Source organism: Falco peregrinus, chromosome 3, assembly GCF_023634155.1.
Source record: "Falco peregrinus isolate bFalPer1 chromosome 3, bFalPer1.pri, whole genome shotgun sequence".
NCBI lineage: Eukaryota > Metazoa > Chordata > Aves > Falconiformes > Falconidae > Falco > Falco peregrinus.
The window spans coordinates 26,601,916-26,627,862 of record NC_073723.1 but is presented as its reverse complement, the minus strand read 5'-3'; the positions used below and the strand labels follow the sequence as shown (position 1 = coordinate 26,627,862).

At 40.9% G+C, this 25,947-nt stretch overlaps 1 protein-coding gene across 5 annotated transcripts in view; it reads left to right on the top strand.

Annotated features, from left to right (window-relative positions):
* OXR1 (oxidation resistance 1) overlaps window positions 1-25,947 on the top strand; it is a 290,254-nt gene that overhangs the window by 121,835 nt on the left and 142,472 nt on the right. The window contains exon 2 of one of the 5 annotated variants that reach the window (XM_055799405.1): window positions 23,872-24,037. The exons of the other annotated variants lie outside the window; for them this stretch is intronic. Within the exon in view, the coding sequence (XP_055655380.1) occupies window positions 23,979-24,037 (59 nt within the window). The 5' untranslated portion in view covers window positions 23,872-23,978. The remainder of the gene's footprint in view (window positions 1-23,871; window positions 24,038-25,947) is intronic. 5 annotated transcript variants of the gene reach the window in all.

The window sequence follows — 25,947 nt, the reverse complement described above, 5'->3', positions numbered from 1 at the left end:
TGCCTTTCTTTAAATACTGAAGATCCAGTTCTGCTCTTTTTGAAAAGAGTGGATGTGTAGCCACTGACAGTAAGTTGTGGAGAATAATGTTGTGCCAAGCTGCAGCTTTGGGGATGTCTTGCATCAGTGCTTAATTTGAGAAATCTTAGGAAATGCATTTTAATCTTTTCCCATTTAATTATTTTTATTACATCTTGTAAGATCTTTCTTTTGCACTGCTTTTGCTAAGTTAAATATTTCACATTGTTGACAGTGCAGCATGTATATTAAAACTACACTCCATTCTTCCTACTTAAAATTACAACAGCCTTATTCCAAATGTTTAAAACCATTAGTCTGTTTCTTACACTTGGCAGTTGTATAGTGACCATGCCAAAGTTTTGGTAGAGGGGGGCTTTGGCTCTGTGACAAGGGGCCAGGAGCTGCCCTGTGTTCAGCACAGCAGGTCCCAGCCAGTTCCACAGCGAACCCACTGCAGGACACAGCTGAGCCCATGAGCCAACAGCAAAACCTGTTTGAGAAAGGGCAAAAAGAATGAGAGAAGGAATACAGAGGAACCAGAGGGAAGAACAAGGCCAGAGGAGAAGGAGGTGCTCCACAGCAAAGGGGCTGTGGCCCAGAGATGAGCGCGTGCTGGAGCAGGTGCACCGCCAAAGGGCCTGTGGCCCATGGAGGATCTGTGCTGGAGCAGAAGCCTAAAACAAGAAGGAAGGAGCGGTGGAAGAGAATAGGAAGCAGAGCATGGCTGAGACAAACCGCTATGCTCCGACCCTTCCTGCACCACCTGTTACCTTACCTAAGGGGCTGAGTATGACCTGTGGTGATAATCAGGGGAGTGGAGACCAGGAAGGGGGAAGGAGAGGCGTCTGGAATAAGTTGAGGCTGGGAAGAGAGAGAGAGATGTGTTTGTTTGGGTTTTTTTCCTGAGTGTATAATTATTTGTCATTTTTGCTGATTTCCCAGTATGTTAATCATTACTTAAATAGTTAAGCTAAATGACAATAAATTAAGTGTCCCCAAATTGAAGCTGTTTTGCCTGCAGCAGTACTTGGTAAAGGATTTCCCTGTCTTTATTTCTACTGGCAAGTTTTCTCATTTTCATTCTTCCTCTTTTCTATCATGTCCTGTTGGGGACGGAGGGAGCAAGCAGCTGGTTGGGTGCTTGGCTCCAGCTGGGATCAACCTCCACAGCAATCTGTATCTCTGCAGTTCTTCACACGTGCTTTCCCAGTATTTGTTACTGACTGCCTTTAAAAAGAGTCAATTATCAGTGGATTTTTCCACATCAATCTTCCTTGCACCTTCTAGAAACTCTGTAATACCTGAAATTAATATGTGTTTCCTTGCTAAGTATTTTTTACTGTTTCCAAGTATTTTAAACGTAATAAAAATAATTTACTGATGCAACATACCAGCATGTGTTGGTGCCTCACTATACCTTTGACACCCAAAATACTTTTTTTCCAGTGATGCTCCATTTGAAATCGACTTGTCCCCTTTTGCTCTTAGTAAAAGAAAATGTGGTACTGATTGGAAAAGGAAATACCTAACATGAACGTCACAGAATTAAAAAGTTTGTGTTGAAATTTATATGATTTTTTAAAATATAAAATCTATCTTGACAAGGAATGGGCGTGGAAATGGGCATTTTTCTGTTGAAAAGCAAAACTGTGATGATTATTTTTACAGTGGTAAGATTCTGACATCAAGCTACTTCTTCTTGTGGAGTTAATTTGTCACCTTCAATTACCAATGGTGTCTGTGCAGGTAGCCCTTTTTTCTGATGCAGAATTTATTTAAAGTTTGGGTCTAATTTTGACCGTCGCTCACAGTTAGACCTGTCAAGGGTATGTGAATTGTGACAAGAAGTCTAATAGGATTTCGAAGGAGGGAAGTTATTTCAGCAATGATGAATTTTCCTGTGTCAAATGCATTAAGCTGAGGGTGTCATCTGCCTCTCTTGCTCATCCCAGCAGCTTCTTGTTCAGCCCTAGCCCTAAAGGATCCAGGATGAAGGCAGCAGAAAAAACTTAGTAATTACACAAAACAGGAAATAATTTTTCAGATTAAATAGTGCTGTAGTGTGCAATATTGCCACCGTGGGATTACACAGTGAATGCTGTATTCCCAGGAACGAAGTAACAAGAAAACCAAAATACTACACTTATTTTCATCTCAGAGTAGCCATATGTTTCAAGTTACTCTTAAACTGGTATGATGGCTTCTGGATGAGCCAAGATGTGTTGTGGAGAATATAAAATGCTGTACGTGCCAAAGCTGCTAAATCTTGAAATGCAGAGCTACCAGAATAAGCCTATTTGTTGCATGTTTTTATTGGGAGGAGGTAAAACCTACTTTAATTTGACTTTAACTCTCAAGATATGAAGTCTAGAGAGTTAATAGAAGCTGATTAAAATGAAGGTTCTTTATTGTTTGTTTTTTCTATCCAGTATCTCTAAAAAGTAGCCAGAAGACAAAAAGTTTGTTCAGTTCTAAGAATATGCCCCATCATGTGTTGCCTTTATGGTACATCTCTGGAATGGAGTCTTGCTTTGTGTCCCTGTTTGCGAATGGAAAGCCATATTGTGCTTTAAAGCAGTCCATTGCTTACTTCATATTAGGTGCAGAAAAGTCTAAATATGCATATCTAATTGATATTTATAGCCTTTTCAGTGTTCAGAGTTCTCAGAGTCCCTCGAGAGATGGAAGGAAGCTATAGAACAATTTCCACTGAAATCAAAATTACTGTGGCTTTTTCTAAAACGGGATGTTTTCTCCAAGGCTAATCACTTTACTGCAGTACTTACTGTGGTTTTCATTAGAATTGATGAAAATAATACATATAGCAAAAGAAAATCTGGCACTGTGGTCGTAGTTAAAGAAAACAGGAAGTATTTGTTATTAACTTGTAAAAATAAGAAGTTCAGGTTTTCCCAATAATTTCTGACTGTCACTAGACTCTTAATGCCTAGTTTCTGTCAGCTGTATAGCTCTTGTGAGTTTCTACTCCAGTGACAAACTGTCGGATGAATACAGTCTTTTTCATTGACTCATCTCTTATATGTGACAACCACCAGATTTTGGGGTTGTGGAAGAAAATTTGAAAATAATTAATTTGTCTTGCCCTAACTGTAAAAGAACAAAAATCCAGAGGAGTTATCTTTCGGAGGGGATGGGTAAAGGCAAAAAATACTGTATTTGTTAGAAAGGGAGGAACACAGTATCTTGACTTCTTACTCTACCATAAGTAATCATCCTATAAAAAATGAAGAACTGAAAAAGTTGTGTTCAGTGCCGTTAGGATTATAATTTTATTAATATAGCTACGTATTTTTCCCACGTTCTGAACATAAGATAAGCCATACAGTCCTGATCCGCTGAAATGGAGAGAAACAGATAAACTGGCTTTGAATTGTCATACATTCAGTAGAGATTATTCTGGAATGCTTTTAAATGCACTTTTAAGCTTGGTTGTTTATGGAAAGGAGGCAAGACTTTTCTGAGAGGGAATTTCACATTGCACCTTCTAAGTACTGGACCTCAGGTAGGGTTTGGAGGGTCTGTTGGGGATTAAGGAGACTTTAGGAAGAATATGAGCAGAAGTCTTCCAGTTCTATCAAAAAACATTCCAACGAGCTGTAGCTTGGACAATGGGATGTAACCATTGCTTTGCCTTTTTTCTGAGAATGTTATGTATTAGTTGAATCAGTATCTGTTTTTAAGGCCTTGTGTGAATTAATTATAACTGTTCAGTTATTTTCCGTAATGGTTTTTGCTTTTTCCTACATTTAAATGTGTTCTCTCTTTTGTCCTGTATTACTGTGTTTGCCACAGTAATGTATAGCTTTATATTTTTGTTTAAGCTACAAAAGGAAGAGAAAGAATATTAAGCAATTCTTTTAAAACATAACTTTTTTTTTTTTTGTTAGCAATGAAGAACCTATATGTAAGACTACCTGCCTCTGTTTTTCATTGTTATGTATTTCTCAAGAAGGGAGTTCGTAAGACTTGATGGATTTAGATATGGTCACTTGTTATTACTGTAAGCAGTCACACTGAAGTCCATCCTGTGTAACTCTGTGCTGAGTTGCCCTAGGTTCCTTTTATAGTCCTTGGGAGAGAAAGAATAATCTCCAGGGAGTGATTCAGCTCTTCTAAGATCTGAATTGCAATCCGGAGATGTCTCTGTTCTTCATAAATGTGAGGTCTGTGGGATGACATTTCCATTTTCAGTTAGGCAGGATGAATCCAGACCTTTTTGTGTAATACAGATGTCTCTCTTAAGTAATTTGAACTTAGAAGATACATTTCTTTTGGGCATCAGAAGAAATGATGCCTCTCAAGGGTTCATGGAAGGTGCACGCTGTTAGTGGAGACAGCCCTGGATGCTACTGGTTGAGCAGCAGGTAAAGGAGCATGTATTGTACCATCTCGTTACCAACCTACATTATGGGTCTTGTCCCATTCAGTAGTGAAGGAAGAACAGTTATGCTGTGATGCGTTGAAGACCATGATGGGCTATGGCGTATTTCTTATATGTATGATCACCTGCAGGTCAGAAGGGTAAAGCAGCCTACAGTAGTGTAATTAAGCCAATTAGATTGTAGACCAAGATCTTCCTTGCTGTTCTGTTAGGTTTCCTTTAATCTTTTCCAACAGAGTTGTTTCTGTGGAAAGCCACTGCTCCCTCCACTGCTGAATATAGCTGACATTTTAAGCTACTGCTTGTGTGCTACTCTAACAAGCTGCCAGGTCCAGTTCTGATTTGTCTTACTTGTTCATTTGGCATGGAGTAAATTGGGAGGCAAGCTGTCAATACGTGCCACGGGGAGGAAGGCTTTGCTATTGTAATGCAGCAGAATGAGGAGAAAAATGTCTTCATCTGGATGTATTATAAACTGTTGCCCTTTCATCTGAACCTTCTCCAGATTTTTCTTTAAGAAATGTTCCTGTTCTGACATTAATGATACCCTGTTTCTGTGGGAAAGTGAATTCCTGCAAGGTTCTTCCAGATTGTTGGATAGAAGAGACATGTGACAAGTGCTGTAACGTCAGTCTGAGCCCTCCATGCAGCCCACCGCTGCAGGCAGAATTCATCCATGTCCACGTGATGTTCTCTGGCTGCTGATTATGCAACATTATAATGACAGGACATAAAAATGTTCCTGCAGAGAGAACAGAGGTTTACAAAAAATTTCATCAGTTCAGAGTTTTTTCTAAAGCATCCCTAAAATAGCATTAGTACATTGTAAAACTAAAGTTCTTGCAAACTTTTTTTCATAGTCTGGTGAAAAATGAAAATGGAAAGAGAAATATTGTGATAAAATAAATGAGACACAAAAATGGGAAGAACAAAGAAAAAAGATATAAAGAAGTAAGATGTAGGACATATAGGAATAAGAAAGACAGAGGCTAAAGAAAGTGATACTGCATAGGAGCCAAAACGCATTATTCTTTTGAGGGCCAGTACAACAGTTGTGATCACTTAAAATTGTAGAAAAAATCAAGAGGAACTTTAAAACGAAGAAGCAAGGAAAAAAAAAAAATGAGTGGAAAACCCCATGGAAAATGTGAGATAAAAAGGATAAATTTCACATAACTTTACATTCAAGTGCATATAGCTTCTGACCATGCTTACAGGGGGTATAGAAGTCATATATTCCCATGTTGTAAAGGCATAGTATTAACTGTTTTGAGAATTGACAGTATGTGTCATATAATATTCTTCACCGAAGGTGTATCTTCTGTCAACTAACTGACCTGCAAGAGTGTGCAGGAGGGCAGAGTGGATCAATTAGCCTAAAGAAAATCCAAAGTTTGCCCATTGCAGACAGATGTGTCCTTGCTATGCAAATGTTAGATTTAAATTTAGAACTGTTAGAGTTCTTCCAAAAAGCATGCCTAGCTAGCGCAGAACACAGTATACCTGGTGGTGCCGCAGAATGAATGGCCACATCACCCTCCACATATTACAGAGTGGTGAATAAATAAATAACTCCCAGTTGTTCAGAGCTTTCCTCAGCTAGTATTTCATTTTATCCCTCTGTTTACAAAGGCAGGTATTTTATTACTTGCCCTGCTTTTCTTCACTATGGAAGATTTATGAGCAGTAGATACATGGAGTTATAAACAGTTCTTTAAGCAAGATTCAATGAGAGGCTGACAAAATACTTATTTTAGTTTTACAAAGTTAAACATTAACATTCCTACCTATGGCCAAGCTTTATTACTCTGGCATAGCCCTACCTGTATCTACTGTACTCTACTGTACAGTACCAGGAACCTGCTGTCTGGATTCTCATTCTCCTCAGTAGGCAATACAGTGAATAGATGTTAAACCAGTTGCAGTAGGGCTCAGGTAGGGCTTCAGATCTTGAAGTTGATAAATTTGCCTCCAGTTATGTATAAGTTCTTGTATTCCTGGCAGAGTGGAGTAGTGAGGTTCCGATGGACATTTCTGTGTGCCTGTAGAGTCCAGCCTTGGTCAGAACATATTAAGGCACCAGTGGAAATGTGCCACAGTCTCTGCTCGCACCTGCTGTTTTTTCATGTGCTTACAGAAATGCAAGTCTGGGTTCCAGCCTCACGAGTATAGTCCTGGATCAGGAAAATGGTTCCGCTTCTTTTTACACTGGTAGAAACATTTGACCTTAATGTATGTTAGGTTAAACCAGATTGTGTCCTGAATGGAGGGAAAGTGGTCTTTGTGTCATCATCCCTTACTTGCACCAAGGAACCCCTAATGAGTTCGCAAGCATGCTTACACTTTTTTTGCCACATCAGGACCTTAGTTTCTGGATTTTCCTAGCACCTTTCTGCATTTGCTACAAGTCATGGTTTCTTAAACAGCTTAAGATGGAAGATGGCTGCTATAATTTAGGACTTACTCTTTTGCAGTCATCTTCAGAAAAAGAAATAAAAAGTTGGCATTAAAAGTAGTGGTGCTTTTTTTTACATTTTTCCTCTGCAGTAAGGGTTTGGAAAACGTTTCAACTGAGGTACATGACTTGAGGTATATTTAAACCTTAACCACTGCAAGCTGGGCTTTGTTAATCTAGAATCCTTGTTCTGCAAGGCACAGGAGGATGCATAAGTACTGAACATGTGAGGAGAGCAGCTATATACTTAATAGATGTATGTTGACCATCAGAGGTAGAAGGATGTGTATACTTCAGTGGTATCCCTGTCCACTCAAAGGAATGAACGGTCAGATATACTGGCAGGAGGAGCTGTATGATATTTACTCTCTTCCTAGAGGCTTTTGAGGTTGCAGTGTTAGTAGGGTGTCACTCCTGCCTTTCCTCTGGAGCAGTGGTGGAAGCTCCGGAGATTGCATAGTGCCTGAATCCTCCTCCATGCTCCCATGCATATTGTGCTTTTGGCTGATTCCTACTTGTCCTTTCTGAGGTGGGTGTTCTGGGGAGCTGGAAGCAGGGATACAGGTAACAGTTCCTCTGGCACATGCAGATACCGCTTCTAGTTAACAAAGAAGTGAGTTGTGATGAAGCAACTGGAGGTGGATGCCAGCTCCATTTCTGTTAGAGAAGACCACACATTCCATGGCCAGGAGTCCTTATTTAATGTTACAGATTTATGGCAATGAATATTCATCGGTCATATCAGCCATTAGGCTTCAGACAGAGAGAGACCATAAGTATTTATGGTAATCGCTGTGGGTGTCCCTGTTCAGAACTGCTCAGTGTCCCAGTTAGCTGCCTTCACCTTGCTTGGCTGGTGGCTTCTGTTTTGTCCTTAGTTTTCTCCCATTGTATTTGATGGTGGTTATGATTGTGGAAGATGAATGGCACTGGCAGATGCAATGAGTGTACAGTACGGGAAGGTTTTTGCACAGAACGCTCCTGTGCTCTGCCTGGTTTCATTTCTGATTTTCAGGAGCCCTGCTGCATTAGCCCAGAAGCCTGCCCAGCATGCTGCACCGTGCAGATGGTGGTGTGAAAAACTGCCTGGTAAAGATGGGGGTGAAGTCACTCTATGAACATCACACTATGAACAAACCGAACTTAAATCCCAGAGTTTGGAGGTTAATACTGTATTAAACATCTTGGATGCTGAAATTAGATGCCTCGTTCAATGCAAAAATTTGATGTTAAATATTACTTAGCTTTGCTTCTGAGCACTGACTAGCTCTAATTTCAATAGGTGTTTCTGGCTGTTCAGTGCCTTTGAACATCGGGATGTTCCTCTAAATAGGAATATGTTTTTTTCACTGTGCACAGTGCAATTGATGGTCTGAAATAACAATTCCATTTTATTGCTTGGCATCCTGATAGGTTGTTGCAAAAACTGTTGCTAAAACAAAATTAATTGGAGTGGCCATGCTACAAATATCACAGCACATCTCTTTTTCTCTTATTTGCTTCTTAACTTTTAAAATGCTATCTAATTTCCTAGCACACAAGTTCCTGGAGCTGGAACACCTGGAACTGAGCACAATGAGCTCTGCATGTTTCAGAGAAAGGTGTTCCACCCACTTCGTGGGTGGTAGGGGAGTAGGGAGATGTGAAGGATTAGTGCAGGCATGGGGAAGTGAGCCTGTAGGTTTTCAGCTGGGAGGATTCTGACCAGTGATGCAAAAAATTCCCTAGGGGAAAGCTGAGTTTAAGCACTTCCTAAATTACTGGAGAGAGGTGATTGCTATATCAGTTTGCTGGTGTGTCTGCAATCATCAGTAAATTTTACTGAGAATGGAAATTCTTCTGCTCCACATTTCTAGACATTAATTTCAGCCTGGATGCATCCTTTCAGTTATGACCAGGTAGTTTAATGTCCATACCTTCCTGTACCATTTACATTATGAGGCAACAAGAGAAATTGCAATGAGACATTTTTTCTAGAGAGGACACCAATCAGTTTAGTATTGGGTTTGCAGGCAGTGCTGTACATATAGCTTCTTAGAAAACACCAAGCTGAAAATATTATAGCATGAGTGGTCTGATTATTTTTTTAAAACTATTTTTTATTGGGGTACTTTTATTGTAAAGTCCTTTGTGTAATGCCAAGAAGGATGTTAGCAACCAGCTTACTTTAGGAAATGAGCCTTTCTAATGATGCACTTCTGTTCCATAAATTGCAAGATGGAGAAATTTGATCTGATAGATTTTGAGGTGGAAGTGAAGAAAAAGCAACAGACAGGGCCTCTATTAGTTTTAAGACTGTTCATGTATTCTCCTTGAAAGGACAGGAAGAAAGAAACCATTAGAGAAGAGCAAAGCTGCATTAATAATCTTTTATAATAGCATAGATGTTAACACCATGAGCTGCAAAACATGTTCTGGTTTGTTTTGAAGGTGAACTTAATGATCAGTGCTGTTTTAGTAAAGGAAAATGGTGAAACCTGAGGTCATCAGTGATATCAGTTCCTAAATTTACATTCCACCTTTTAAAACTCTGTTGAAATACAATATATGTTCCTTAGATGCCATTTCTAGAAGGAAAATTTAGACTAGGAGTCAGACTGTTCCCAGCTGAAACCTTTATTTCAAAATGCAGGTAAGAGGCCAAAATGATTAAAATCATTGCTGAATTTTACTGTTATGACCTTTGGAACATTAATTTTATTACAGGAGCTGGGAATCAAATAGAAACATAAATGCCCTATTATTTTTTTAAAAAAAGCTTTGTTTTAAAAGACAGTTGTCACAAGGATGGATCACTCTTACATTACGTTAAACATAACAAGTTTAGGTGTTGTCAATGATACATCATTTTATGGGGTAAATAACCAAATTAGTTCATGCTTTTATATTCCCTCTTCCTTTCAAATGACAGCTAAATGGGAATAAATTGCCTATCTGTTTCCAAATGTCACTCTTAGCCACCTGCTTTCTGAACTTCAGAGATGCTCACCAACAGCCCTGGTATTGCTTTGCTTTCCTGTGCTATTTATTGTTAATGTCAATGCAAGAAGTTGTTTATTTCTCAAACTGCTTTTCTTCTGGGAAATCAGGGATGTATGCCTCCTTTCAAAATTGACCTTCAGTGTTTCAAACCTACCTATGATCAGAAAAAGAGACATATTGCTGTTCCCCAGATTCCAACAGGATTAAACCCCTCTTGTTCTCTAAAACTGCAGTGTGATTCATGGGGTTTATAAGGCAGTAATCTCTTGCAAGATTTCTTTCAAACTGCAGTTTCACAAGCCTGTTATCCCTGATAAGTTTTGTGGTTCACTATCATCTCACATCTCATGTGTCAAGCTGGCTCTGAGAGCTAGCTAACACACTCAACAACTGCTGATGAAAATGAAGAACTTGAAAAATAAAATGTGACCTGTAGAAAAGCTGGAGAATTCCTATTTATGTGATTGCCCTGGATGAGTCACTGAAGTAGAAACAAGGTGGCTTGTGGTGAGGGAAGGCAGCTGACTCCAAGAGTTGTCATTCCAGACTATCTCATGTGTCTTGCTTGGTAGGAGGGACAGAAGATGGGATGAGAGGTAGGGAAAAACAGTTACTTAAGGTGTTCCTCCTTCACAGAGTATCTAGGGGTAAAAGCAAACAAAACCAAACCCTGGATGTAGTTCCTTGACAAGCTTAATAGCTTTGATGAAGGGAGCTGGCTATGGCAGTGGCAACATGACCTCTTTGACAGTCTCGGTTCACAGGGTAGGGGAAGGTTAAGAGACTTGCGCCTGGAGGAGGAAATGTTCAGCCTTCTCTTTTATTAATTTCAGAGTTGAATTGATTCCCGTTCCTAAAACACAGTTTTATAGCAAGCAGGCATTTTAGATGATAGCACCTATTAGACACTCTCCTGATTTTGTCAGTTTTAAGGGCACCGATAACTGTGGAGTGACAAGAGATAGTCCCGTTACGAGAGATAGGCACTGACCTGAGAGGTGGCTGATGTCAGTGCCATGGCAAGTGGTCGCTGAGAAAGTCACTTAGAAAACAGATTGCTTTTGCCGAGGGTTCCTGGTATTAGAGTGGCTCTGCGGAGAAATTGTTTTTGAAAGCTGCTGTCATTCCTTAATGCAGGCCTTGTTTTGCTGAGTACAAGGTTATGTTATAACAGCTTTTCCTTTCAGTATATGGGATCTGAAAGTACTCACAATTTTTTAATGGAGTGGGCTTTTCGCTTTGACAGGTGACAGCCTCCTGACTGACAAAGGTGCTTCTAAGTTTATGCTTTGGCATTAAAGCTTTTTCATTTTCTTATAAGCAGGCTAATGGGTAAAAGAATTCCGGTTGGCTTATAAAGACACATGGATATTTTTACATTAACGGGCGTGTGTGTGTGTGTACCTTTTGTGTTAAAGCCATTTGTGGGGCAAGAAAAAAAAACCCAAAACAACAACAAAAACCACAAATAGGCAATGATCATGTAAGATGCTACATGCATTCAGGTGTCTGTGTTGACCTCTTTGGGGATGCGGAGAGCCCAGGGTTATGGCTGTGGTCGGACGCTTGCAGGACTGATACTCTATTGGGCATTGGTCCATCATCAAGCACAGAGATCTTGGGGCTGTCTTGTTGGCTTCACCCTCAGAAAATCTGGGGAGGGAAGTGCGAGGAATGAGAAGGCATTGCCTTATTAATTGTGTCTTTTGTGTTCTGTTGCTGTAAAATGATTGTTCACTTTTGGGATTTCCCTGTATAATTGTGTCTTTCAAAATGGCAGTGCAAGGTCTGTCCCATACAGACTTGTTTTTCTCTATCCTAATTTTTCAGGTAGCCTGAATAACGTGGTCATACACCAGAAACTAGAGCGTACACAGACATCAATAATCTCTTACTTTTCGTGTGTGGGTATAACGCCTCAGTCTCCAGAAAGATTTAATCTGTTTGTTGGGTCCTGCATTGCCCTCCATGCTGATGGCACCCTGTCTCTCTTTTGTTGCTCCAGCAGAACAGAGTGGATGCAGGTTGGGGTACTTCAATATGGACTATCAAGGGTGCAACCAGGAAAACCCTCCTAGAGGAAAAAGAAGCCCTATAAATCTTGAGAGGAACTAAATGTATGCATGTCCTGCAGTTCATTCCCTCCTTAGAGAAGGAAGAAGAAAGGGAGGGGGGGGAGAAAGAGGAGAGGAGAGGAACTGAGGGCGCAAAAGACATGGGACTCCCAGAATGGACCTTCAGGGTGGGAGCGAAGTCTGCAGGAGCAAGAGGTAGAGAAGTTGAAATGACAAGGCAAGGACATCCCAGCTCTGTTGGGCACATCTTTCGTGATAGTCCTGCCCTCTTGAGCAAAGGCCTCTGTTAAGGGGTGACAGTTTCAAACTGCTGCTAGGATGAAGGCCCAAGAAACAAAGAGGAAGTGATTTCTTACCAGGGTGTTATGTGCAGCCAGTTTAAATTGATTTTGTATTATTTGTATTCCTGATTGAAATGCACAGGCTGCTACATCTGCAGTAGTTCTGACATTCCCGCTCTTGGAAGCTTTCCAAAATCTGATTGCTTGTATTATTTCTCCATCTATCTTTTCTCCTTAAAAAAAAAATATATAAAAAATCCCTCCCGCAGAGAAGAGTCTATGTAAATCTAATATTGAAGTGGCTTAGCTCAGTTCTGTGAATTTTCTTATCTAAGTTTTTCTTATGTGCTCCTTTAGTCCTGTAATCACAGAGGAAGTGGACCAATATGAATGCAGAAGTATTAGGGAGAAACAAGGAGATTAAGATAGGAGGGCTTTTCAGAGTAGTGCTGTCTGCTTGATGGGAAGAGGAGGAGGAATCAGAAGGCAGCTGAGCATGGGAAGCAGGAGACTTGCTGTGGTTTTACTCTGTCGGCCAGATGAAGGGCAGCGCTTACTGTCTGCCAAGCTTAATTTCAAATCCTGAATTGTGGGTGGTTTGTATTGAAAATAGGGAGATGAGAAGAGCTATAGTGAGTTCATATTGTCTTTGTTTTGAAACTTTTTAGGCATTTAGTGGTAGGAGGAAATGATGAAATGCATAACTGTTTTTTGCAATTCTGCAGTGCTCTGACAAAAGCTGGAAGCAGCACCTTGAATTTTTAGCAGTCACCCCCAGTGAGACACAGTTCTTTCAGTGACTCTTCTCTGAGCAGTGGTGAGTGACTAAATAACCTGTTCCTCTGTGTGAATGGTGTACTGAAGTGCTGATGAATAAACAAGATTATCAGCTGTAAGAAGGTGGCAATATGGGTAATGTTCTGTCAGTCTGGAAGCCTGAAGTTTTAGTGGGGGAATGAGTGTAAAAGGACAGTCGGTCCAGCTCCACTAACGACTAGTGAACAAAATGAGAGGAGGAAGTCAAGTGTTCTTTGGACCAATGTGGCTGCCTAGGAACCCAGCCTCAAGTATCTACCACCAGTCAGAAGTTTAAAATCTTAACATCTGACTGACAATCTCATCCACAGTACAGTCACAATTCAAGTCATCTTGAATCTTTGAAAATCCCTTCTCTGAAAAGCCTGGAAACACTGTGGAAAAAGAAGCCCCTCGGGCTTACGAGGGGTCATGCAATGCATGCTGAATGCATGCGTGCAAAAGTGTGTCCTGGCATAAATTGATTTGTGTTATCTCATTCCCTGCAGCCATTCAAAAAGACACTGAATTTGCCTTCTAATGTCTTGAAGATCTCATTTATACATTTAATTGCTACCCGGAAGGCATCTTTGGCAGGAGCGTGCAGTGAACGTGGCTGGTTTGAAATGCAAAGGTATTTTACTTAAAAAGAAGTAAGTAAAGAAAGAAACCATATCATCAGATGGCAGTGAGAGCTATTTGGAATTATGCTTTTGGTTTGATCTTTCTCAATACAGTGAAGGAAACCAACAGAAGTGTGATTTACTGCATTATAATTTTCTGTTATGGCACTACCGTTGTTTCCCAGTCATCAAAATTCTGCTGCTGCTGTTTGAGTGTTGGGAAATCCTGAAAGGGCTGGATAAAATGCAGTGAACATGTGTTTGTTATATATTAAATATAATGCTGGGAGTAAAAAATACTCTTGGGAAAGTAAGTTTAGCAGATTCCAGGTTTAGCTGGCAGCTGATCTGATCACACAAAGATTATTGGTAAATGAAACTGCCCTTTATTTCATGTTGGACAGTGTTCCGCAGCTGGGGCAAGTACCTGTGTCTCCAGGTTGCAGTGCTCAGCAGTCTCAGCCTTGATTTTGTAACAGACTAGCTGACCAAAATACTTCTGGTTTGCTGATGCTGATTATGAAGCAAGAGTTGTAACTCTTGGCGTTATCCTCAGTGCAAAGTTTTCCTTCTCCGTGTATGGGCAGTGGTGCCTTTTGTCTCCATGCGGCTGTGCAGCTCTCACCTTTGCTCACAGGACTAGATCCAGAGGGATTTCTCTGCCTACGTGTGTGAAGACCTTGGCCTGGAGGGCATCTTCAGTAGCCGCTTAATGGACGGGCAGCAACACACAAAAACACAGTGTCTGGTACTTTCTTTTAAAAGGTGCTGTTAAGAGATGTGGTTTCCCCATTTATAGAGTAGTTTGGTGATTCACTGGAGCCAGAGATCAGGTTTTGATGTGAATGATGCATTTAACCTTGGCCACGTTACATAGGGGCAGATCCTCCTTCTCCCCCAGAAAAGGCATGCAGGCAGATTTTTGATATCCAAGTCCAGACAGAAGTGCCTCCTTGAAAGTTCTTGCAATACAGATGGCTGATCTGAGCAGATGCAAGTCTGTAACTTACAGCTTCACAGGCTCTCTCTCAGTTTTAGGTTTTTCGCTGGTGCTTCCCTGCCCTGTTGAAATTACTTGTGTTAGGAGGAATTTAAACTGGAATAGACCATAGAAGAGGTGCACCCGATGCAACCTGGGTCCTCAGTACAAGAAATGGACCTGTTAGAGCAGGTCTGGAGGTTCAGAGTTTAAATTTTTGTGGTTTGTAGAGATTCTTTTATGGTTCATGAGCCAGTGTCGTTGTCTCTTTTGGTTTTCCTTGCTGAGACAATTGGAAAATAAAATAGATCTTTGGGCCTAAGCTGCCTCCAATCAAAGTTAGCTTTCTTTTTTTTTTTATGGCATTGTTTTCCCTTAAAGAAGTGTGCCTGATCTAAGTAGGACTGTGCTGTGTTTCCAAGTTAAAAAGGTGTATACTTTCCTACAAAAATATACAAGAAGCGTTTGGCTTTCTCATTCCAATTAAGCTCCATGTTGTAAGTCACTATTATTTCACCTATGTACAATTTAGCATAAACAGAGTCAAAATGATGTCATCAAAATGATTTATCTTTTTACTTCGTCGTAACAGCATCCTGAAACATCTTGTGATTCTTCTGTTCCTTCCCTGCTCTGACTATCCTTCCACTTCCCTCCCACAGTCTTTATCTTTAAAGCTTTATTGATCATTATTATTTAACAATATATGTATATAGAACAATATATTATGGGATGGAGATTTTGGTTCCTGAAGAGTTTTTTTTCTTCCCTTTTCACATCTTGTAATTGATTTTCACACAGTGGGATTCAAAATGTGCTTGGCCCTATCAGCTTTTTACTAAGTTATATAACATCTTAGTTTCTCAGCTCTCTCTAAAGGTGAAGCGCAGTAGCTGCAGCACAGATGACGAGGTCAGTTCTCATACATTACTGTGTCTACCCTTTCTTCACTTCTGTTACATGTCCCCCTTTTTTTATAGGAGTAAATGAATAATTTCTAGCGTATTAACATTAAAAGCTTTATATTCTCAGAATATGTGTACTTTTATGAATTACTGAATTCTAAACCAATTTTTTTCTGCAGTATAAACTGCAGAATAAATGGAATGGATGGTCAAGGAACTCTGCATTTTGTTTACATGAATTATGAGTACTACGATGTTCTAAACACGTTGTTTGTGGACACAGTTGTGTTGGAAGAGCTGTGGGGCTGGATCTGCAGGAGGTCACTGTAATGATCAGTACCAAGACAGACACTGGACTGGTGTTATGTCATTAATATTCCTGCTGCAGAGTGGGAACAAGCTTTCTGTCTGATTTTTGTATCTCCAGCGGAATCTTTGCATTGCTTAAAATATTTCGGTAAAAATGCAAACATTAATCTTACAGCCAAACTAAGTCAGCTCAGTCTGGATTTCATTTACCAAACCCTTGCATTTTTCTAGAGGAAAGTATTATTTTAGACAAAATTTGGAAAGCAAAGAGTTTCCCTTGACTCCTTGATGATTTCTGGGTTTTGACTTTGGTGGAAAGTTATTTTTTTTTTTAGCCTAAACCATTCTGAAAGTGGAAATCTTGACTGCATGAAACACTGGAGCTTTCAAGGTCTGTGCTGAAGGAGCTAGTCACGGGTATTTATGCTGCCAGAATTTCAAGGAGCGGACCCTGCCTGGCACATGGAGCTGGACCAGAGCCATTTGTGCACCACTGCAACAGACAGGAGCACGGGGTGCTTGTCGGCCCTTACCCAACTGTGCGCAGTGAATGCAAATGCCAAGCAGTGCCTGTGTTTAGTTTGGATGGGCAGGAGAGTGAGGAACTCTACTGTCTTTTCCCTTTTTCAATTGCTTTGAGTTTGCTCTAAAGACTTACACAGGTTTTAATAGGTATTTTTTGCAGGCTACTAGTATGGTAAGAAGTTACGCCCAAATTTTCTGGCATCTGAACTAAGTATAGATAAATGCAAAGGGCTATTGAAATGCACACAGGGAACAGAATCCAGTCACTTCATTTATTTCTGTTTATTTATGTCCCTAAATTCATCTGCTTCCTCATGTTTTTCATGTGCAAGTGAGAGGTTTTACCTATCTGTTCTTAACAGCAGTTAGCACGGCTTAGCCATAATATTTTGATTTCCTAATAGTTACTTTTCATAGAAGATTAGCCAAGGAAAAAACCCACACATTGTGAGATTAGTTAAATACGTCTTGAAATCCTGCCAATACTTCCTGAAAAGAAAATGTGATTTACTGATTCTTGCTCTGCATTTAGAGGAAAAGCCTCTGATTTATATGGTAGGATTTCGAAAATCTTGAGAATTTTATTGCATGCATCTACATGCAGCTTCCATGTTTTATCTTGTATGGTGTTTTCTTACAAATTCTGATCAGGTGGTTGTTTAACAGTTTTGCCTAGAAGCTGAGCTCTAGTTAGGAAGCTAAATACATAAATGTTTCCAAACTCACTTGCCTTATTTAACACACTGTGGCCTCATCTGTCTTCTGGGCTCTGGTTATGATCACTTCCAACTGTGTTTAAGTCTCTCCTTGGCTTCTCTTTTTCACAGTCAGACACTAGCTCCTTGTCTACTGTGCCTTCCCTGTTCAGCTGCCTGTCAAGGCTCATATCTGATCATGGGGATCTTAACCTGGCAATGCCAGACCAGCCTTGAGCTGCTCTTTGTTTTGGACTAAGGGGGAAAAAAGCCTCACTGTGCTTTGGAAAGCCACAGTACAGTGCTTTTTGATTGAATTCTTCTTTAAATAATGTAATTTACTGTGATGTCTATAGATTGCTAGTGTCCGTCAGTGGGTGTGGCTGCAGTGTTTATAGCAATCCTGCTCTCTGGGCGTATTCATTAAAAAAATAACAATGAAAAACCTTGCAGGGAAGCTGTGTTCTACAGGCTCTTGTTTCTATGTTTGTCCAACTCTATTTTGTGTCATTGTGAGTGAAAAAAAATAATAGGAAAAGATTGTTGCTTGTCACAGGCATAAATCTAAATGGTAATTCTAGGGAAAGGTCATCCTTTTCTGTTGGTGAGGACGTATCTTTACTTCAGCATGAAAGTGAATTATGGTTTTAGGTTGTCTTCTTGAATCTCACTGTGTACTGCCTGTAGGTCCCACCTGCAGAAGGAAAGAGAAATAAGTGATGATGAGTCTCTTTGCAGCATACCCGGGCAGGAGCTGCAGCCGAGCAGCAGAGGCTGAGTGCCATTACTGCCACTGCGGAAGCATGGGTGGCTGCCTGGGAGTGCTGCTAGGCTTCTCCTACCTTCCCGTTTTCTCTTCCAGCCAGTGTCTGCCCCCCCATCTGCAGCTGAAAGGTTAAGAAGATACCCACTCTGTGGATAAAGCTTAAATGATCTCTTTTGTACTGTGGCAATGCGACTGCAGCATTTGTGAGGACTGCCCTTCTTGGTATCTCAAGTTCTTGCTGGGAGCACGTTCCTTCCTGCTCAGTCCACCAAGGCTGTGTAGTGGTAACTGTCCCTAGTAGTCAAGCAGCTGATCTGTAAATCTCTGAGAAGAATAAACTGCCTGTGCTTACTGCAATGTTGCAGAGCCAGGAGCTGCGGTCTCCAAAATCCTCTTCACGCCTCTGACAGAGAGCGCCATTACTGAAGACAGAGCAGCTCAAACACTGCTAACCCACGAGAGCTTGCTCAAGCACAGGAGCACAGACGCAAGATGTATCCTGAAAGAATGTGAGAATTGTTTTGCTTTGGTGTTGCACAGGAATATTTTGCTTACCGTGAGATGAGCCTTAAGGCGAGGATCTGAAAAGGCTTGTGCCATCCTGGGCACTTATTTGCCTCTCAGCCATCAACTACTTTGTGTTTATATAATACAAGTTCTTAAAGGCTTCTCGATGCTCTGCAACGTAAATAAAAAGGTTTGATATTTAAATGTTTTTATGGTGTAGCAGCTTGCTAGATAACTGTATAGAAGGATGCTAGCTGTCTGCTCTCAGATTTTAACATGTGCATGCGCCTACTGAGCCGACTGGTCCTTGGCAAACTGTGACCTGCTTCCCCAGCTGGTACAAGAAATATGGTTCTGCCATACTAGGATGCTGAAAAGAGTGCAGATACCTCAACTCCTGCAAATCTGATCTTTCTTTTCACTGTTGACATTCAAATTGACAGCTAGAGATTTACATTGCACATGTTAAAAAACAAAAAGTTGGGTGGTATCTGTTGATAAGCTGTGCTGTGCATTAATGGTCACCTCCTTCCCAGGATGGAGACAGCTGAGCCACCTCACTGGTGGTCTCAGCATCAGGCAGGGACCTAAGGACGCCACTGAATCAGGACCCCTGTTGGGAAGCTGGGAGAGACTCAGAAGTACAGAGCTGGTTTATTAAAGACTGAGCAGTAACACACTTCATCATGCTGCTCTCTATTTTAAATGAATTGACTGGGAACACTTGTCAGAAATAAGTTTAGCTCCTGAGAAAATACTGACAAACTTGATAACTGCAGTACTTGATGTCAAGGTGCGTTTGTTAAACACAATTTAAAATTGAAGCCTTCAGTCTGTACCTAACAAAATGAACTTTGCTGGTTTTGAAAATCTTTTTCCATATTTATAGATATCATTGCTATAGATACAAAACAAGAGTCCCTACCTTTTTTAAGTGTATTTTCTTCCCTAATGTTAAAGTTTTGCTACGTGGCGTAGAAACAGGGTATATATTTTTATGCTAGGAAAGACTGAAAAACATATTTTGTTGTTTAACTGTTTTAAAATGTGTAAATTTTGTTAAACATACCCTTTTTTAGAGTCCTACATCTTTATTTCAATCTGAACTATGTAAGTACCAGGCTACGTATTTATTTTGCCTGTCACAGTTGTCGGGGGAATGCCCAACCTTGTCTGCTTGAGGCTCAGGCCACAGGGATGCCCGTGCCGCCCCAGCAGCTGGCTGTCCTGGCACTGTGCCCTGAGCGCACTTGCTGCCTCGTCCAGCACATCTGGTGGTGGCAACATCTTGTGTAGTCTAGAAGTGCGTTACATTCAGTAAATGGGGGAAATCAAATTGAATGGTGACACTTTTATTAAAGACAGGTATTTTGAAATAGTGGAAATCTGCTATCTAAACCTCCGGTGGCTTCCAGCAGCCAGATACATGCTTTGATCATTGGGTCATCCATCCACAGTGGCTTGATAATGGGAGCAGAAAACCAGGATTACAGGGGAGGACTTGAAAGGACCCAAGACTAAGTCTTCTTAAGAGGCAAGAGGGAATTTTGTTTGTAAGGAAACTTGAAAAGATAAACTAGCTGTTGTAATTCTTAATATTTTTTTTTTTTAAAAAAGCTAGGATGTGGAGAAAACTGCACTGATAGGGATGAAGGATGCCATTGAACATAATCTCTGTCCTTGCTTGAGCCACTTCATTCTCTCCTGGGGATGCTTATGTCCTGGTTCTCACTCCTGTGGCTCCTGCAGCTCCTGTTCCCTGTCCAGCAGAGCTTCCCCTGGTGCACGGTATCTTTGGCCACCAAGGCGGTGCATCAGTGCTTGTGGGGTGTGCTTGGAGGGTGAAGGCTTACAGAAATGTCTTTACAACCTTTAAAGCCTTGTGGGAACAAAGTAAAAAGTTGTTAAAAATGTTCCTCCTACTACCACAGAACTGAGAAGCAAAATAGTTGTGTGGGTTTTCTGTTTGTTTTTAATAACTAGGCACTATTTCACAACCTATCTGTTCAGATGTAGTTTCTCCTTTATATATAGATCCTCTTAGTACAACCTGTTATTAATCGGCTTATCAAGTGGTATTCCTTACTTTTTGGGATGACAAGATGTGAAAACAGACGTGCTTGTTATAGCGTTTTCTCAATAGGTGCAGTTAGCAGATTCACATTTTCTAATTGCGTCTGACGGAACCTTAACAAGGCTCTGGATCTCTGTGTGCTGTGTGGCTTCAGCATCCCAGTGAACAGAGTATGGATGGGCATCCCCACCGAGCCCTCTGGGGTGTTCTTGGAGCTCTGGAGGAAATGCTGGTAACCGCTTTGCCATGTTACTGACCCCAGGTGACAAGAGAAAGCTGGTCGGGGTTAGTTGGAGCTGAATACTTAGAGCAGGAGGGTCTCCTGCTGGAAAGGGTAGGAGGATAATTTTGTTGTTTAAGTACAAAATATTCCTGGATCTTTGAAGATGTTTTTCTGCCATCTGGTATAAGCTTGACTAACCTGATTTATGAATCAGAAATGCAAAAAGAACCCGACAGGCACTTTTTCAAACCTGTATGGCTAGTGCCCAGTGAAACTCCCTCAAGAAAAAGTAGCTTGAATGAACGTGTTTTCAGTGGAGGATGGGGTGTATATATTAAATAACAGTCACAAAACCTAACCAATATAAAGCTTATTTTTATACAGTCTATATATTTTCTGCATATTTCACCGAAATGCTAAAATTATACTTACTATTCAAAATACTTGAGTTACACATGAGTTGAATGGCAAAAACTCAGTTCTGCTTTGGCTATGATGATGGAAGGATTTCTCATTTTGCCTTGTTTCTAACTTGCCTTTGACAAGTTAGGTGCTCCCACAGGGATTTTATTTATATATTATTATATCCTGCAGAGGACTCTGAGAACCCATTTGTCTTCCTAGTGAGGACCAATACTAGATGTTTTAGTTTCCTCAAGGAACAGCTTCTGTCCCTTCCTTCACTGTAACAAGAGCCTGCCCTTTATGAGTTGGCGCTAGTTGCTTCATTTTATAACGGTGGCTTTTTGTCCCATGAGGACTTATAGAAGAATATGTTATGCACATTTCAAATCTCTGCACTCTTTATTTCAATGATAATCTATATTGCAAAAGTATGAAGACATGATATTTGTACAAATTGGGTATCTTAGTTGCCTGAGATAAGTGCTGTTTGGCTCACAGTTTAAGCTTTATCCAGTCTTGTCATTGACCTGTATTCAATGAAGACACGTGGGTGCTTCCAAAGACTTCTAGATATTAACTTTTTTTTTCAGTCCTAACATCTGTGTAATGTGCTGTGTCTGGTTCTTAGGAAAGTGAAACAGCAATTATTGCTTTCACAGTGCAGCCCCATAGCCCCAGTGCCTGGTGGGACACAGATAGCTTTGCCCAAAGGGCACTTCAAACCTCAGTGTGGGGATGAGTCTTGTGGCTCTGGGAAGAGGAGGGGAGGCTCCATTTGGGAAGGGGAATTGGAAGAGTTTGGATGTTTGCCTGTGAGATTTTTGCTGCTCTGGATTAACGCCCTTCCTGTACCGTGGTCTGGTGGCAGGTCACAAAGCGTGGTCTTTGCACTCTCTGCAGCATGTCCCAATGCTCGGACTAAAGACAGAGTCTGTGTTGCTGGCTGCACCTCTGGTTCCAGGACTGGCATTTGCAGCTGCCAAGCAGCGCTGTGTAACACGGTGTGACGAGCCAGGCTGCCCAGCTCAGGAGGAAGGTCACACTGGAAGGTCCCCACGTGCCTGGAGGCACTGCAGCCGATGGACTGTTGTATCTGCCTGGGTTGAGATGCTCCTGGCTGGATCTCACTCATGTTTATTATCTTTTCCCCTTTCACAAAATACCTTTACACCTCACTGAATTTTCAGTGATGAAATTAGAATGTCTTATTCCATGTATGTCTTGTGGAATGAAGATAATAATGATGTATACATACATTGTTTTATATTTTGAAAGAAGTCTTTAAGTGGTTTCACTGTGTACATTTCAAGTTCTGTGAGCTACTGGACAAGGCAGAAGAATGAGCAGATTTGCATTTCGGTACCTTAGGACAAGCATATCCACAGCATGTGCTTCAAACCTGAGCTGCGGTTGCCTGCTGTGATGATGCTTATTTGTTGAGATGGTACAATTAGAACAAACAGATCTGTGGTACTGTAGGGGCATTGTAACTTCCAACCTTCTCTGCCATCTCTTTGAGAAGTTAAAAAGGCCTTTTTGCTTTCAGATTTGACTACATAAATGTATGCATGCTATGATTGCATATACCATAGCAATCTTAGGAACATTAAGTGCCCAGGGATATAGCAGCTGACTTGTAAACAACTCAGAAAACAGTCAAGCCTAGGGTTGAAATCAGAAATGTAAATGTAATTGCCTAAATTAAAGGCTGTGGATAAAACAGCTTTGTTGATGCATAAATTACTTGCAGTTAACAGAGAAAATAATTGATATTATGACAAAGTTAATTATATGGAAAAATGCTACGAATTTATATGGCTTCATTGCAAGTGAGGTATTCTGTGTCTCAGGGTATGGCATGCAGCTCCCAGGTCACAGGCTACACCTGCCTTTGAAAACTCTGAATTCACTGTTCAGGAGAGAGAAGATGGTAATATAGGATGTGGTCCTGCATAATATAGGATTTGTGAAAATCTCACAGTAATGTTCAAGGGAATAGGATCTGGGTGCTGGTTGCATAGGCTATAATAAAGAGATTTCAGAACCAGCTCCTTCTAATCAGGTGAAGAAAAGACTTTCCTTAGTGATCCTTAAGATAGTTTGGACAGTTTGAATCCATCCTTATAAATAAAGTTGCATTAGATATAATGCTACAGCATTAATGAGACAAACAAGAATTAAATAAAAATGATTGTCGCTTTAAAACCATTATGCAGAATTTTTCTTTGCTGAATATTACAGAGCTGGAAATTTCAAGACCCATGCAAATTGTACTAAAGTAGATTTGCATAAAGCACTGGAAGAGCTTTTGAGAAAATGAAACTAGTGGGAGTTATTTAAATAACAGTGTAGCAGCTATTAACAAAATAGCAAGATTCAAAATTGTAATTTACTTTACACATCTCTTCTAAAAAAGTCCAAAATCAAGATAACTGTCAGCAAATAGTACAGCATTGCAACCCACCCTGTTAAGATCCTGAAAGAATTTATCAAGAAATTCTCATCCCTGACAAAACACAGCCCCCAGTTGCAAAGCATATTACTCCCACCATATAAAGCAGCTGTAAAATTTTATACAGCCATGGCGAAGCCATATGATCTTCGGCTCTTAATCCTTACAAAAGCTCAGGCAGGAAAAAAACCAATTATTTGTATATGCTGTGACTATTTGAGTTACGTTATGTATTTAGCGTGACTGCTGCCATCATCCTCTCCATCATCATCATCTTCATCACTTTCCCACTTCTGTGATGCCTCGTCCTCCTGCAAATGTACATTCCAGTCCCATCTGTGGTGTGTAGAGCACTTTGACTCCTTTGCCCATGGACTCACTAACGCTTCTTTCCCAGGCAATGAGAATGCCTTGTCACACTTGAACCACAAGTGGATTCTGGATTCCCCCGCTTGGAGTTCATGGATGTAACCGGGCAGCAACCTATCTATATGTCTTCTGTAAATGGTCCTCCAAGGGTTTACCTGTAGCGGTGCTGTCATGCTCCCAGGAATAATCACAAGGTTTGTGTTCATTTAAGTCTTTATTCTGTGATGTGCCCTTGAAACACGAGGCACCAGTGTTGTCTAGATCTTGTTAGAAGGACGTGGGTTGCCTGTTCTACACATCACAAAACCAATTTTTCAATCATTTAGATATTCTTAATCTTTTCCCCCTAAAACCTGGTGGAAACTTTGTTTTGGCATTGTTTTTTCTTAGAGAATGAGGGATGGTGGCAGTTTTCCTGCATGTGCTGGGACCACTTCCGTAAGGATGACCAGGAAGTGTAGAGAGTGTGGTTTTGGTATGCTTTCTGGTCCCTGATATTTAACAACTGTTGTGTCTTTAGACTTGCATGGTAAATTTTGGTAGAGTGTGTAAAGGAACGAAAGAGAGTGTTTTGTATGCTTGCTGTACGTGCTCAAATACATATGCTGGAGCTATAGAGCAAAATATGATGTTGAAATGCCACTATTTTTCTGCACATAGCTGTTGTGCACTGTTTTATTTCCTGAAGCTGGGCTGAATGTTGCATTGCTGATACATACCTGTCACTGAATTGCTTTTTGGGCTGTGTAGGTGTGAATTCATTCCTAATCCTTTCATAACGCCACCCCTGTGAAGGTCATCTTGTTCTTGTCTTCTTGCTGTCAAATGATCTTGTAAGCTGTTTGCATTATCAGAAAACTGCTGCATGATCAACATGTGAAGTAACAGTCTGAAGAGCTTTTCTGTGGTTGTTTTTTCATTGTTGTTCTTTGTTTACTGACAGACATTTATTTTATTGGTGTTCTATTTTCTGTGTGCTTTGTGGTAGTTGGTTTTGTTTCCCTCTGCAATTCGTAGTGACCAACTGGGATTTGAACTGCAAGCGTCTTGTACTCAGTTGTGTGTAGCACTTAAAAGCAGTGGATACATAGGGATAATACGGCAGATGGAGCATGCACTGAGTGGCTCTTTCCCTGTGAGACCCTTCCATCTTCCAGCAATCCTTGGCTCAAAGAATTTCCTTGCTGAAGTACCTGCATGTTTCACAGCGGCTAATGGATGTTTTCTGCCTGACTCATGTCACTGTTTTTTATACCTAGCGATACTCCTAGCCTGCACAATTATTTCCATCATGCAATTACATACTGTTCAAAGAAGTACTTTGTTGTGTTTATTTCAAACTTGCTGCTTGCCTTCGTTTGGTTCTTTTTCAATCTCCTGCGGCGCAGACCCATTTGCTGCTCCGCTTTCCCACGCCTGATGGCTGTAGAGGTCCCTGTGCTGGTTCCCAGCCGGTGGCTCCTTCCTGCAGCCTGTTTTATCTCATCCCAGGAGGAACCAACAGACTCATTGTCATCACAGGTGGTTTTTCTCTGTATCAGTCTAGTCCTGCTGGCTTCTTTATGGGAGGGGATGGCCAGAGCTGCAGGTGGCGTTCAAGAGCATTAAAGAAAAGATTTTCCAGCAGCCCTCCATGGCACTGCCACCCATTGCAAGTGTGCAGAAGGAGCCTCAGGCAGTAAATGGAGCCTGACTGCAGACCCCGAGCCTTTTACCTGATCCCTCTGGATTACCACAGCAGCTAAAAAATGACGGCCATGAGCAAATGCAGATTTATGTGGAGGCTGGCGGGGGCAGTGTCCACAGGGGAATAAAGTTGCTGGTTTTGTGGCTAGTCTGTGCAGACACTGGGGGTTGGGCCACCTCCTGTGTTTAAGTTGTCAGACCTTTGCAGTGCTGTGTTGAAAACAGAAGTTTACTTTTGTCCACAATCAGATAAATCTTGGCTGTCAACATCAGTTTAAACCACATTTCTTGCTACAAAGAAACCAAATTAATAACCAGCTCTTCTGGGCATTCAAAAATACTAAATGCAACCCTGAAGAATAAGCATCACTCTTCAAATGAGTAGTTTTGCTTCTCCTGTTAACTGTGGAGAAAAATC